This window comes from Lacerta agilis, chromosome 1 (genome assembly GCF_009819535.1).
Source record: "Lacerta agilis isolate rLacAgi1 chromosome 1, rLacAgi1.pri, whole genome shotgun sequence".
Lineage (NCBI taxonomy): Eukaryota > Metazoa > Chordata > Lepidosauria > Squamata > Lacertidae > Lacerta > Lacerta agilis.
In genome coordinates, this window is record NC_046312.1 from 101,102,572 (window position 1) to 101,116,404 (window position 13,833).

At 39.7% G+C, this 13,833-nt stretch overlaps 1 protein-coding gene across 50 annotated transcripts in view; it reads right to left on the bottom strand.

The window, feature by feature from the left end:
* The window catches only part of NEB (nebulin), a 158,039-nt gene that overhangs the window by 62,083 nt on the left and 82,123 nt on the right, over positions 1-13,833 (bottom strand). For 49 of the 50 annotated variants that reach the window (XM_033164634.1, XM_033164977.1, XM_033164985.1 and 46 more), the window contains 22 exons: positions 13,159-13,266; positions 11,798-12,109; positions 10,969-11,172; positions 10,699-10,803; positions 10,198-10,302; positions 9,340-9,651; positions 8,353-8,457; positions 7,177-7,275; positions 6,805-6,906; positions 6,595-6,702; positions 6,026-6,337; positions 5,769-5,873; positions 5,575-5,679; positions 4,745-4,849; positions 3,848-3,955; positions 3,633-3,746; positions 3,339-3,536; positions 2,177-2,281; positions 1,483-1,587; positions 1,276-1,380; positions 305-412; positions 98-211 (listed from right to left, as the gene is read on the bottom strand). In XM_033164634.1, coding sequence (XP_033020525.1) covers positions 98-211; positions 305-412; positions 1,276-1,380; positions 1,483-1,587; positions 2,177-2,281; positions 3,339-3,536; positions 3,633-3,746; positions 3,848-3,955; positions 4,745-4,849; positions 5,575-5,679; positions 5,769-5,873; positions 6,026-6,337; positions 6,595-6,702; positions 6,805-6,906; positions 7,177-7,275; positions 8,353-8,457; positions 9,340-9,651; positions 10,198-10,302; positions 10,699-10,803; positions 10,969-11,172; positions 11,798-12,109; positions 13,159-13,266 — 3,144 coding nt within the window. The remainder of the gene's footprint in view (positions 1-97; positions 212-304; positions 413-1,275; positions 1,381-1,482; positions 1,588-2,176; positions 2,282-3,338; positions 3,537-3,632; positions 3,747-3,847; positions 3,956-4,744; positions 4,850-5,574; positions 5,680-5,768; positions 5,874-6,025; positions 6,338-6,594; positions 6,703-6,804; positions 6,907-7,176; positions 7,276-8,352; positions 8,458-9,339; positions 9,652-10,197; positions 10,303-10,698; positions 10,804-10,968; positions 11,173-11,797; positions 12,110-13,158; positions 13,267-13,833) is intronic. The other variant, XM_033164961.1, reaches the window with a different exon arrangement.

Consider the following 13,833-nt stretch of genomic DNA (forward strand, 5'->3'; position numbering starts at 1 on the left):
TCAGTATCTAAAACCAGCTATTAATGGAAATAATCTGATTTAAAAAGTGTAAGATGGCACTTTTCTTGCTAGATGTTAAATTAAAAATAAACCTTACATCAATATTCAGCTTGCCAACCCTTAGGCATCTGGCAGTGTTGGGATCATCCTGAACCCCTCTGGGTAGAGTGTAAAGCGCTTTAAACCGATCATACTCCTCTCGATACTTTACCTATGCGGAAAAAGAAAATGGAAACCCAAGTTACTTAGAATGATACATCATTCGTATGACATCTTTAGGAATGTGTTGCTTGGGTACACTTACAATACTGGCATTGTGCTTCAGTTCTTTGGCACGGACAAATGGCACAGCATCGGGAGGCAATGTGAAACCAGTGGCCTTCACTTTATCCCAGGCATCCTTGTACAGGTTCTGTAGAAGCGAGAATCAAAGCACTGTGGTCTATATATGCTACTATACACTAAGGTCTTGTCCACACTGGAGCACCTCCCTGTCTCCCCATTAACGTAGGAGTGTCTACAGGACGTCTTCCCCATCTCAGTGTTCTCCTGTTCTCTTCTTTAAATGTGGGACTTTCTGATCCTGGGAAACATTGAAATCCAAGGATTCAAAAATCCCACATTTAAAGGGGGAGCAGGGAGATCTGGGGAAACGTTGGGATGCTGAAGATGTCATGTACATGCCCTTATTATTAATGGGGACAGGAAGGTGCAAATCCATATTTTGTTCTGGTATAGACAAGCCCAAATATTTTGAGCTGCTTTAGAGTCAACCCAAAAGGAAAGAAATTTCAGCACTAAACATCAAGCTCAGGCTTGGTCTGTCATCCTTCAGGATGGAGAAGTTCCATAATTTTTGGAGCAGGGCTGAAAAACTTCAGTTTCTCCTAAGTGTATTGTGATTAGCCACAGGTGGCAATTTCAAGAGGCATGCCAGATTGTAGGGATGTAAACCCAGGTATGCTAGTCCCAAGTCATGCTGTGTTCCAACGTCAGGTGAAAACATTCCCCTTTTGCTGGGTCCTCCGACAGCAGTACCAATATGGTGTTAATCAGAGACTTGTGAATTTTAATTGAAATAGTTCTAATCTGTGTACAGCACTCTGCACTGTTGCTCCGTACTTTGGGTTAAGCCACCCTGAAACCCCGTGAAGGGAAAAAAATAAATATTGGCTAGCATACCCAGGTATTTATAGCTAAAATAATTCCAAGATAAACCACCACCCAAAAACAGCCCATCTCATTAGCCCCTGAAAATAAAGTTTAAACACTCACACTACTGAAAAGGTGCTTGAGGTTCTTAATCCTATCATGATCAACTGTTTCCACAACTGTGGTATACTGGTCCTTAGTTTTATGGTATTGTTCTTTGTATTTCACCTATAATCAAAGGCAGATTCAGTCATTACTGTAGTTCCCTTTGCAATTAAAGGGAAGGGAAGAGAATGAACCAGGGCAAAGGAAAGGAGGAGAATGACTCACGTCACTAGCATTGATACCACTCTCGATAGCAGTTATATAAACTGGAGTATCCATAACCACGCCATAGTTCTGTAAATTGTCTTTTCCTGCTTTTGTGTAGAGCAACTGTGAAACCAAGGCAAAAAAAGGCATTAGAACAGAGAACAGCTACACTGGATTATTTAGCAACTCTAAGCACACTGTGTAGCAATGGGATTCCTTCTTTGGTTTCTTTGTGGTCCCTTTGGCAGGTATGGGGAATAAATCGCCTTAATACAGCAACATGCTACTAATCAGATGTGTGTGTTTTTTAATGTTAGTGCACTTAGCACTTTCAAGGAAGCTAACAGCTGTTTTAAGAACAGTGGCTTGCTTTATTCTCTGGAAGGAAAGATGGCGCTGCCATATTTTAATGTATTTATGCCTGCATTTATCCACAAGTAGGAAATTCCAACAATTCTAAGGACTTGTCTGATACTGAGCCAAGACCACGTAGTTCAGTACAGTCTATGACTATGATTGAAAACAGCTCTCTGAGGCCTGAGGCAGGCATCTTTCCTAATCCTGGTACCCAATATTCTTTGGCACCTCTATGAATGGAAAATGGTGCAAACCCCAAACTGATAAAAAACAAAGAAACCTGCTAGAGAGACATGGTTCCCAGTTCCAGCACCAGCACCACCATCCCTGTATTAGGCGAGATCCATTTGCTTACTTGACTCTGAAGATCGTAAGACTTCTTAGCATGCAGGATTTGAGGTGTGTCCCACACATAGCATCCAATTCCTTTCAACCATGTTAAGTCATCCTTGTACACAACCTGCACATGACAGTAGTGGGGGGGGGGACAAATGCAATGGACACATTATACATTGTTTCAAATATCTCCAGTCCTACTAATATTTTGGTCCAGTGCAGAAAAGTGAGGAGTGGAAGTGATATAAGAGATTTACGTGTATTCTGGGGATGCCTGCATGGGTTCCAGATTACTACTACCATTCCCACTTTGAGAGTTCTCTTAGAATAACTGTTAGTATTTCTATAGAGCTATAGAGTTCTTCAAGCATGTTGCATACATTATCTAAGGCTGCTGTCCAAACCTGCCTCTGCAAGGCAACCACTGCAGCTGCAACCAAGCCATTCACGGTGGTGGCAGAAGGTGGAGCAAGTAGATCAGGACTCATTCCTGTACAAGCTTCAGACTGCCATAGCAACTGGACCTGGAACATGCCTGATGTGAGAGCAACTCAGGATCCAGCAAATCCTGGGCCAGTTCAGCTGCTCTCTACCTTTGCAACTCTTCATCTCATGGCTTTTTGGCAGGTGAGTGGAAGGGGGGGCATGTGCTGGTGAAGAATCCAGCGCCGCCACCCCCAGCCAAAGCCTGGACTACAGCCTAAATAATGCAAATTTTGGAAGTATGATTGCTCCCCAAAACGTAAAATCATAAGAAGAGCCTGATTAGATAGCATCAAGGTTGACTATCCTATATCCCACCAGGTGTTTCTGTTATCTCTAAGCAGGGCATGGAGACAACAGCCCTTCTCCTGAGGTTTCCCTTCCTCCACTTAACAATTGGAATTTTAGTGCCACACTGCCTCTGTACATTGAGATGGTATTTGGCCATAATGGCTATTAGCACTTGGTAGACCTATCCTTCATCAAATTGTCAATTTGGGGTGAGTTAGGAGGAGTGATTTGCCCAATGCCATCCTGTGACTTTATGGGTCCAGCAAGATTTGGGTTGGATGCTTCTTCTTCACGCACCACACTACCCCAATTTGCAAAGCAAAAGGGCAAGCTACTCACAACACCACCTTTTCCTGCTTCTCTATAGCAAATGAAATAGTTCTCAATTTGATTGGGGAAATACATACGTCACTTAGAATTTCCTGGGCTCTTTTAGCCATAATAACATCGTGCTCCTCGGGTGAACAGTTCCACTGATGGAGGTAAGTTCGGTATTCAAGGTCGCTGAGGATGTACTGGCATTTCTTAGCCAACACGTGGTTTATCATGTCGCTTGGGATATGAATGTGCGCTTTGGTGTCCTCATAATTCTTCCTGTAGGCCAGCTAGAAATCAGGAGATTAGGATGGAAAATATAAGTTTGGTTTTTTCACATTATTCAGACTCAAGGAAGAGCCCCACCCAACAACAACAACACTTACCGCACTCCTTATTTTTTGGAAAGCAAGAGAATGGACAACACTTGGGAAATCATTTATTTGTTTTCCAGCCAGATAATGGCCCTTCTGCTTCTCATACACTTCTTTATATTTGAGCTGTGAAGTGCAAACATGGGACACATTAGATAAGATACATAGCAGCCCCACAAGCAAACAGTGGCAAAGTAGTTAACGAGGGAAAGAAGGGTCACACTTACCTCGCTGTTAATGTAATCGGCATGTTTTGCACCGACAATAGGGATGTAGTCTGGATGCAGAGTGTACCCAATGGCCTTGCTGGATTCCCACGAATCCTTGTACAGGTTCTAGGTGGCAAAAGGTGCACATGGGATATAAATGAGCAGAATGTTTTCCAACAAATGTAATCATGAAGAGCAAAAACAAATCAACTAAACCACTATGCATTCTCTACAGCACAATCTAGGACTCTTTCCATTTTTCCATAGCACAACACTACATAAATACTTCCCTGATTTAATTTTCATTACCTTCACAGGGTTGTCTACTATATTTTTTTTCTATTTTTTAAAATTGATTTTACTGATTGCTATGGCACCCAACCGGAAGGGTTGTCTACTATATTGACTGGCAGTACCCCTTAAGAGTCTCAAGCAAACGTTCTTTCCAGCTATACCTGGAGCTCCCTGCAGCAGAACCAAGGATGTTCTGCACTATGTCCTAGTGCTGTACCACTAAGATATGGCACCTTCCCAATGGGTGAAGCTAGTAGATGGTAACTTGCCTAAGCTAGGGACCTAAAGTTCCCTAACTGTAGCACCTATTTTCATACAATATCCTCAATGTGCTGTTGACCCAGAAGCCTGAAACGTTACCATTAAAAAAAACACTTCCTAATTTTGTGAAAACAGTTGGCCAAATTTTGCACAGTAGGCTACATTCCAGTTGTGCAGAAGTCAGGGCTTCCAACACATGCACAAGCAAGAGGATTGTTGCAATTAAGCAATCAAGGAGAGGGTGGAGAAGGCTCACAGGCCTGGATGGGATCACACGTGGACTGAGGTTCCCTACCCCTGTAGTAATACGAAAAGACATTGAATTTTCATTATTAGATACAAGAACAGCAAGAAACTCACATCACTGTACAGTTTAGCCATATCTCTAGAATGACTCAGGGCTGGAGTGTCATCAGAACCAATGTATTGACCTCTTTCAAGGTTAAAGGTTTCTTTGTATTTCAGCTAGAGAGAGAAAAAAATGAAATAGAGTGTTAACCCGGATGGTGTTTTATGCTGTGCAACACTTAACAATTCATAAAAAAAAACTTTCCCATCATTCCACGTGCTACCACACACACCCCAGGAAGACACATTCAGTATGCTGTGCTTCTTAAGTGATGAATGTCTTAATCACTTCTCAATGCATGAGGTCAACATACTAAATGCTTCATGCTGAGGTGTTTTCTTTTCTTTTATCCTTCAAATTCACTAAGTTATGAAGATCATTTTGAGCTTCTTTGGGGTGTCCTGTTGTTTACCTATGTTTGTTATTACTTCTGAATGATATAGCAAATTCAATGTCATACCATCATTTTGACAGAATTATTCTATTTATTTATTTTGATACCTTTCACCCAAGACACGACCCAAGATGGGCTCATGTTAAAACAAATTATACAACACATATTCTATTTAAACATTTCATTCTTCATGAACTGTCAGGCAACTCTTCCATATGCCATCTTAAGGGATATGCCACAAAAAAATATTTACACAAAATATTGTCATTTCCTTTTGCAGGACTACTTTGGCATGTGGTTGTTTTTAAAATATTGTAGTATGTTCCTGAACATTTGAACGACACAAATACCTTCATGGTTCTAGCTGCAGTGATCAAGAGATATGACACTTTTATAATATATGAAAGTATGTATTTACTCAGAAATTCTGATTTAAAGGATACTTACATCACTCTGATTGATTGCGTTTGCCTTTGCCAGAACAACAGCTGGAGGGTCTTCCACGGATGTGAAGTTGGCAAAATTATCAATAGCCTCCTTTGTATAGAGTCTCTGTAGGCAGACATGATTAGATTATCATAATTAACAGTAACAGGAAATGAATAGGATGCTGCCACAAATGAATGAAAATTGCATCTTACCTTATCTATCAAGTTCTGAGCGTTCTTCACTTTCCGATGCTCTACTGAATCTAAGGGAATCCAGCCACAGCCGCGGATCCATTCCAGATCAGATTTATAAATATTCTGTAAATATTAAAAGAGTTGAAGAAGTTTATTCACACCTATGCAGAAAAAAGGACAAGCTGAGCCTTGATTTCCCTTCCCAGGCAATTGCGCTTGGGTATACCAATATCAAACTCTTAAATTGGTGCGATCTGACTGCATAAATCACTTACATCGCTTTGAAGGTCATATGCTTTCCTTGCCTGGATGCAGTCATTCTGATCAGGGTGGCAAGTCCATTCATGAAGGTAATGGCGATACGGAATTTCACTGACAACATGCTGACAGTCTCTGGCTGCAATGACGGACAGTATATCTGGAGGTATATGAATTTTGGACTTGGTTTTGTTATACGCCTGTTTATACAATCTGTCATTCTGGATCTTGCCGGCATGTTCAAACCACACCAGTTTCGGGTCCTCTCTCATATTATTGACACCGACGTAGTGACCTCTTTGGTGGACATAGTCTGCCTTGTATTTCAGCTGAAACGGGAAAACACAGGTTCTTTAAATATCTGCAGTGGATCTTTCCTAACCCTAACTCTCTGGGTTATCCTTACTGAGGTAAATGATTTCATGAAAGCATATCTACTTTGTTTACTTGGTGGTCTTCCACCTCTGGGAATAGCATACAAGAGTTTTCTTAAAAAGAAGATGAACCACCGAAACGAAAGATATGAAGGGTGGGCTCTTTGATAGCGACGGAAATGTGTGTGATTTTGAAGCTAAAGAGAGTTTACCTCGCTTTGGACATCACTTGAATGCTTGGCATGGCGGATAGGCACACTGTCGTGAGGCAAAAGATAACCAGTGGCTTTCTCTCTTTCCCAATTCTCCTTGTACAGATGCTGTAAAATAGAGAATTAAAGGGTTATCACCTGTCTGAAGCATAAGGACTGTCACTTCACTGCTTCCATTAAAACGCAAAACAAAACATGGAAAGTACATACATGATTAAGAATCCTGGCTGCTTCCTTAGCTGCATCTAACTGTGGCGTGTCTGTCAGCGTATAATTTGTCTTGATGTTATTCCATTCCTGGTGGTACTTAATCTGAAAAAGTAAAACATACATAATAAAAGTATTTCAGATTGACAAGCTATATACTTATAACTTTGTTGTTGTTGTTCAGTTGTTCAGTCGTGTCCGACTCTTCGTGACCCCATGGACCAGAGCACGCCAGGCACCCCTATCCACACAATAAAGTTCGGTAATTTTTTGAGGCCCCAGTTCCCACAGATATATGGTTTAATTTTTGTGGATGAAGAAAATCTGTCGGACGTGTATACATTGAACCAAATCAAAATAAGAGGTAATACTTACATCACTTAGTATTTCCCCGCCTTGTTTGGCTGTGATATAATCGACCCTGTCAGCCACTGGCGTAAACGGTTGTTTGTCAACTTTTGTGCGATACAGCCTCTGTGCAGAAATGAAAGAAAAACAATGAGGCCATACAACTGATCGCACCAGCAACAAGTGAAAAGAGAGAGAGTTGAGGGGAAAATATTCAAGGGCAGGGACTGTCTCCTTGTTAATGCTTGTCTTGCTTTCTGTCCTCTCCAGACCACACTCAGTAACAGAACCACCACTGTTGAGTTATCATATGATAATGAGGCACTAACTTTCCAAAAAGGTTTTCCCCCCCCCAAGTATAAAATACCCAGACCTAAATATCAAGGCTAGATATTGCCTATCCAAGCCCAAAGTGATGGGTGAATGAGCCAAAACAAAAATGGGGAAACTCGACTTCCTGTTCCCCCCCCCCAAGCAAAATTACTTTTGGAACCACAAAATAACAACTATTTGCATGGGGAGGGAGGGGAAGATAATCCTGCCTAAGGAAATAGCTACGTGAAGGATAAGGTATAGTAACAAACAAGATATGTCACTGGCTGGATTAGTTTTAATAAACACCACTCTTTCCCAAATATGGGGACACGAGGTGGGGACATAAATGCCAGAAAGTGGAGCCTCCTTGTTAAAGAAATTATCATGGTTCTAGTCTGCAATCCTATGTACATTTACCTGAGGGTAATTTTTATTGATCTCAGTGGGAATTATTTCTGAATATACACATATAAGATTGTGCAGATAACAGGTCTTTTGTATACTTGACAATATTTTGACATGAATTTGCTTTGACTTGCTTTCTATTTTGCTAGATGCCATGTTTTGCTATACTGTCATGCATTTTGCTATTTTGTGCTAGTTACGTTGCTTTCTGCTTTGCTTTTAGCAACTTTGGGCTTCCTTTGGGAACAATATATATATATAAACATAAATGAAATGCAAACAAAAGAAGGCCAATTTAAGAAGGTGGTGGACTCTCCTTCCTTGGAAGTTTTTAAGCAGAGGTTGGATGGCCATCTGCCATGGATGCTCTAGCTGAGATTCCTGCATTGCAAGGGGGTTGGGGTACATGGCCCTTGAGTCCATTCCAACTCTAGGATTCTATGAAAATCTCTGCGAACGATACTTTTAACTACTTGTTATTACCTCACTTAAAATGTCCTGAGCGTGTTTGACGTGATTGACAGAGACAGAGTCATTTGGCATCCAACCAATTCCACGCAGCCATTCCAAGTCAGATTTATAAACAGCCTGCAGAGTCAGGAGAAAACAAGAACAGTTATTTGCAACACTTTCCCCCCTGCATGGAGTTTTTCATACCAAACTTGATTGCATTTAACTGAAAGGGAAAAGAGGGCTTGTTTTCCAATGGCCTACAAAAAGAATGAGATACAGTGGTGCCCCGCTAGACGAATGCCTCGCTAGACGAAAAACTCGCTAGACGAAAGGCATTCACAAGCGGAAGGCTGCCCCGCAAGACGAAAAAGTCTATGGGTCTGCCTCGCAAGACGAAAAAAAAAATTCGTCGCGAAAACCGCTTTCTGCCTTGGTGCTTCGCTAGACGAAAAAATCGCTAGACGAAGACACTCGCGGAACGAATTATTTTCGTCTAGCGAGGCACCACTGTAATAGAAAACTGAAAGGAGGAACTATTCAGGCACAGAATATACCAGGAACAAATATTACAATCCTCACTTTGATTATGCTGTGTCTACCACCATCTTGCCTTCTGCAACATGGTGATATATCCTGTGTTTGCTCGACATGCTCAAATCAGGTAATACAATCATGAAAAGAATGAGACCTCAAATCTATACATAATGGAAAACAATTAACTTTGTCTGCATGGGTGCATGTGCAGAATTGAGGCCTGTGTGACTTCTTAAAGAGGTCTGATGATTGTCCAAACAATTCTGAATCTATATTTTAAAAAATTCACATATAGTATGACTCATAACTGTTCACACAAATATTTTAAATATTTATTATTTTTTATGAAAAGGTATGTAATAATTGTGGAGACAAAACATCAAACACTTCTCATTGTAGAGGCAAATGCCATGAGAGACAAAAGAGAGCAACACACAAGAAGCTATCATGAAGAGATACTGCAACAACAACCAAATCACTCACATCACTCTGTAATTCATATGCTTTCCTGGCTTGGATGACATCATTCTGGTCAGGCAGACATGTCCATTCATGCAGGTGGTGGCGGTAATCAATGTCACTAACAAGCTTCTGACAGTTTTTGGCCAACAAGACGGACAGCATGTCAACAGGGCTGTGGATCTTCGTCTTTAATTGATTATATACTTTCTTGTACTCCCGCTCACTCTGCATTTTAGCTACGTGCATTGCCAATACCATCTTGGGATCGTCGTTAACGTCTCGGCATCCCACATGGTGTCCAAGTTGCTTACGGTAGCCTTCTTTGTATTTGTACTAATGGGATTTGAAAAAAATACATATACAATCAGAATCTTCATCTTAGTTATCTCAGACTGTAGAAAGGTTGATAAGATTGGCAAGAGTTTTCCATTTAACTCTGTTCCTAAGATGCTAAACAAAGGCTGCATTCATGCTCGCATTTACTAGCAATCTAAATATTGAGCAAATCACATATATTTGAATTTTGTGCATCACCTATCCTTTACCTGGCCTTTTTTTGACCAACAGAAGAGCTTAATATTTCATCAGGATAGTTCACAATTTATTTGGAGAACATGCACAGGCTTCGCAAACCTGGCGCCCTTCAAATGTTTTGGACAACAACTTCTATCAGTCATGCTGAATGAGGCTGATGGATGTTTTAGTCCAAAACACCTGGAGGACACTATGTTAGTGAATGCTGGCCCTACTGTCCTTGTATTTTGCCTTGAAAAGAGAACTTTAATATATTTTCTCTTTCCTGCATTTTAATTCCATTAGATACAAAAGTCTAGAGACAATGGATTACCAAACACTGCCAACTTCTGTTTGCATACTTACATCACTGGCAATTTCTCTTGAGGCTTTGGCTGTTTTGATTGGGACTGCATCTGCTCTCAGGTCAATATATTTCTTCATGTCATCCCATGATTCCCTATAAAGTTTCTACAATAAAAAATCAACAACATTATATTGTCATTATCCTCTTTCAGCACTTACATATTTATGAAAGGTCATTCTCAACCAGCTTTTACTTTTTCCAAATCACTAATGTTTTTGCAGGTAAGAGTTACAGATTATTTCTATGTAAAACTAAGCAAGGAAATGTATTTAAACTGCATGTAAGTAATTATGGATAGAAGTGCTAACACATCTATTTTGTGGCATCTCTATGAGCACACATGTCAAGCAGCTAAACAAATGCAGGTGCAATAACCCACATAGAATTTACATGGGTGCTTGCTGCATAATGAACTTGTAACATCCAACGCCCCCTTCATCTGAGTAACTGAAGAAGATTGCAGAGTTGTATCATAAGAAGAATCGTAGCGATTTACTTACATGGCTCACATTGATAGCATTAGCCCTGGACAGCACAATTTCTGGTGTGTCTGGCATCACATGGATCATAACTTTATCTTTATCCCAAGCTTCTCTGTATTTTGCCTGGAAAAAGCATTGAAATTATCTTGTAATTCCTTCTGCACCAGTGCTCATATTCCTACATAATTTCCCTTTAATTTTATGAACATGAATAACTGTTCTATTAATACAAATAGATGCTTCCTGTTACAAACTGATAATGTCACATTACTCAAAGGAGTTACATACAAGACTCAGTTGCTCAGCGTTGGTTTTGGCAAGGACGACTTCAGGAGTGTCAACGATGTTGGTAAATTTCAAACGATCCCGAGGAGTGCAATAAATGTTGTCACTCAAAATTTCCTGGGCAAATTTCACTCTCTTTACTATTGGAGACTCATGTGGGATCCATCCAACCCCCCGGAGCCATTCCAGATCTGATTTATACACAGCCTGTGAGAGAAAATTCAGAGAGGGGGAGCAAGATATTTCAGTTCAATTCAAAAGAAATACTCCATGTGGTAAATAGAATGAATGGAACTTTAGAAAGTCAGGACAAACTTGTCTCAATTACTTCATCAGGATCTAAGGAGTACTAGCTCTCTGGACTAGGTCAAAATGTTTCTCTGCCCTCCAGTTGTATTTCACACCAGCATTTATAGCTTCAATCAGCACAATGTGGGCTGGGGAGTTGTGGACCAAAACATCTGGAGGGTACCAAGCTTATGTAGGCTGGACTAGATGGAGTGGGCACCACATTCAACAAATCCATACATATCATGACAGCACTCCAATCGGTTATGGATTCATTAGCTATTTTTAGATATGCCAAGTCACTTTTGTCTGCATGATGTGTTGGACATTCTGAACTAACAATATTTCAGTTCTTCCCCCCCAAGGTACTCATGATGAAATCAAGTGAAGATTAAATTACATGAAAATGTGACAAGGCCAGTTTTTATTAACACAACAAAGTAAAAATTAAGAAAAGGAAATCTTCCACAACTATCTATCACGATGTCTCTTTTGCCTTCTGTCCCAGCAGTAATGTGTGTTTGCAAAGGACAGCTATACTTACATCGCTCTGTAGTTCGTAGGCCTTCCTTGCCTGGATCACATCATTCTGGTCGGGCAGACAAGTCCACTGGTGCAGATGTTGTCGATAGTCCACCTCACTTACTAAAGACTGGCATTGCTTGGCTGCTTGGACAGACATCATGTCCACTGGTATAGTAATATTGGCTTTGGATTTGTTGTAAGCTTGCTTATACAACCGGTCATTCTGCATCTTCAATACTTTGGCAGCAAATGTAAGTTTAGGGTCCTCCTTCACTGAAGGGCATCCAATGTAGTGGCCTTTCTGTTTCTCATGAGCTTCTTTGTACTTGTACTGAGCAGGAAAGAGAATTGGAAGTTAAAGTTATTTGATCAATTTCCAGGAGAATAGTTAGAAGTTCTTGATACTTCAATTTTAAGGGATTTAGCTATGGAATAATAAGAGGGTAAATAGAACATAATAAGGCTCCCTAATTCTGACTTTATGAAATATTTACTTGGATTTGTTATTAGGGATGAGAGGGAAATGTGGTTCATTTTGCATTTAAAGTCACACTTCCATAATTCACACTTTATGAATATTGTATACAGAAGTGTTTATTAGGGAAAATTCACACAAAAATGCTAATGAATTTTTATTAGATAGAACTAAAAAAAATCCAAAAACAAGTCAATGTGGAAATGTAGAGAATTGACAGTTTTGGCCACCCCTAATTGTATACATCCTGAGCCTAAGTAAAAAAATCTCCCCCCCCCCAATAACTGACTAATATATATCTGGTTGTGAATTCTACAAAGTCACAATGTCTTTTGAAAGGCACAGACCACTTTGTGTAATAGTGAAAAGCTACTGATGAAATTTGGTTATCCAAATAAATAGTTCAGAAATGGAAATCATATGCATTTTTACTTGGAACTAAGCCCTATTGGGCCTGGTGGAATTTACCTATATGAGTAAACATGCATAGGATGGTGTGCTCAGAGTGCTAAACTTGATTTGGAAACTATGCAAGATTATTTTATTATTATTTATTTAATTTATATACCACCCTATACCTGGAGGTCTCTGACATTCCACAACTTAAAAGAAAACTTTAAAGTGATTGTAAAGAAAGGGGAAAAAGAAACATTTGGGTGTTTTTTTAAAAAAGGAAGCAACAGATTTAATTACTGCAAAGTCTTTACAGTGCCAAGTATCTACAAATTTATCACAGTTAGCTCTTTAGCATTTAAAATAATGGACTATCTTAAACTTTCTGATTGTTCGAAAGAATACAGTTTTGAGGCTGAATTATCAATTGTTCATATACTTTGACATGCACACTCATTGTATTAAAAGATATAGCCGTTTGAGCAGTAAATGTTAAATAAAAGAGATTGTACCTCACTGGCAATTTCTCTGGAGGCTTTGGCATGCTTGACTGAAATAGCATCACCTCTTATGTCGTACCCTTTTGCTTTGGCCTCATCCCAGGCTCCAGTGTAATGTTTCTGCAATCAGAATAAAATGCACAGTTTTCAATGTAATCATAAAATACACGATGAAAACCAACTATAGACATTCCTCAATCAACACTGCGATCCCATGCAAGTTTACTTAGAAGTAAATCCAACTGTGCTCAATGGGCCTTACTCTGAAGTAAATATGGAATGCATAGGACTGCAGCTGAAGGAGTAAAAATGTGAATGCTGTGTAATATGACATATACAAACACTGCATAAATATAGCTTATACAGATATATATGTTTGCATGCATGCATGCATACGTCTTATATAACTGAAATTGACAATTTATTTGGGGCCTAGATAAGAAACAGAATGATTGTGGGGAAGTACAATTTAGTAATAATAGAACTTGATAGGCAGAAGGTATTAAAAAGAGACTGACATTATCCAAACCACAACATCATCAAAGCATATAACAATGAAACACTCTGACGGCGTTGGGGTTTGGAAGAAGTCAGTCTCTTTTTAATATCTTCTGTCCATGAAGCTCAGTTAATTCTCTTTATTACGTCTGAATAAAAACTCACAAGTAAGAGCCAAATGCCTTCTTG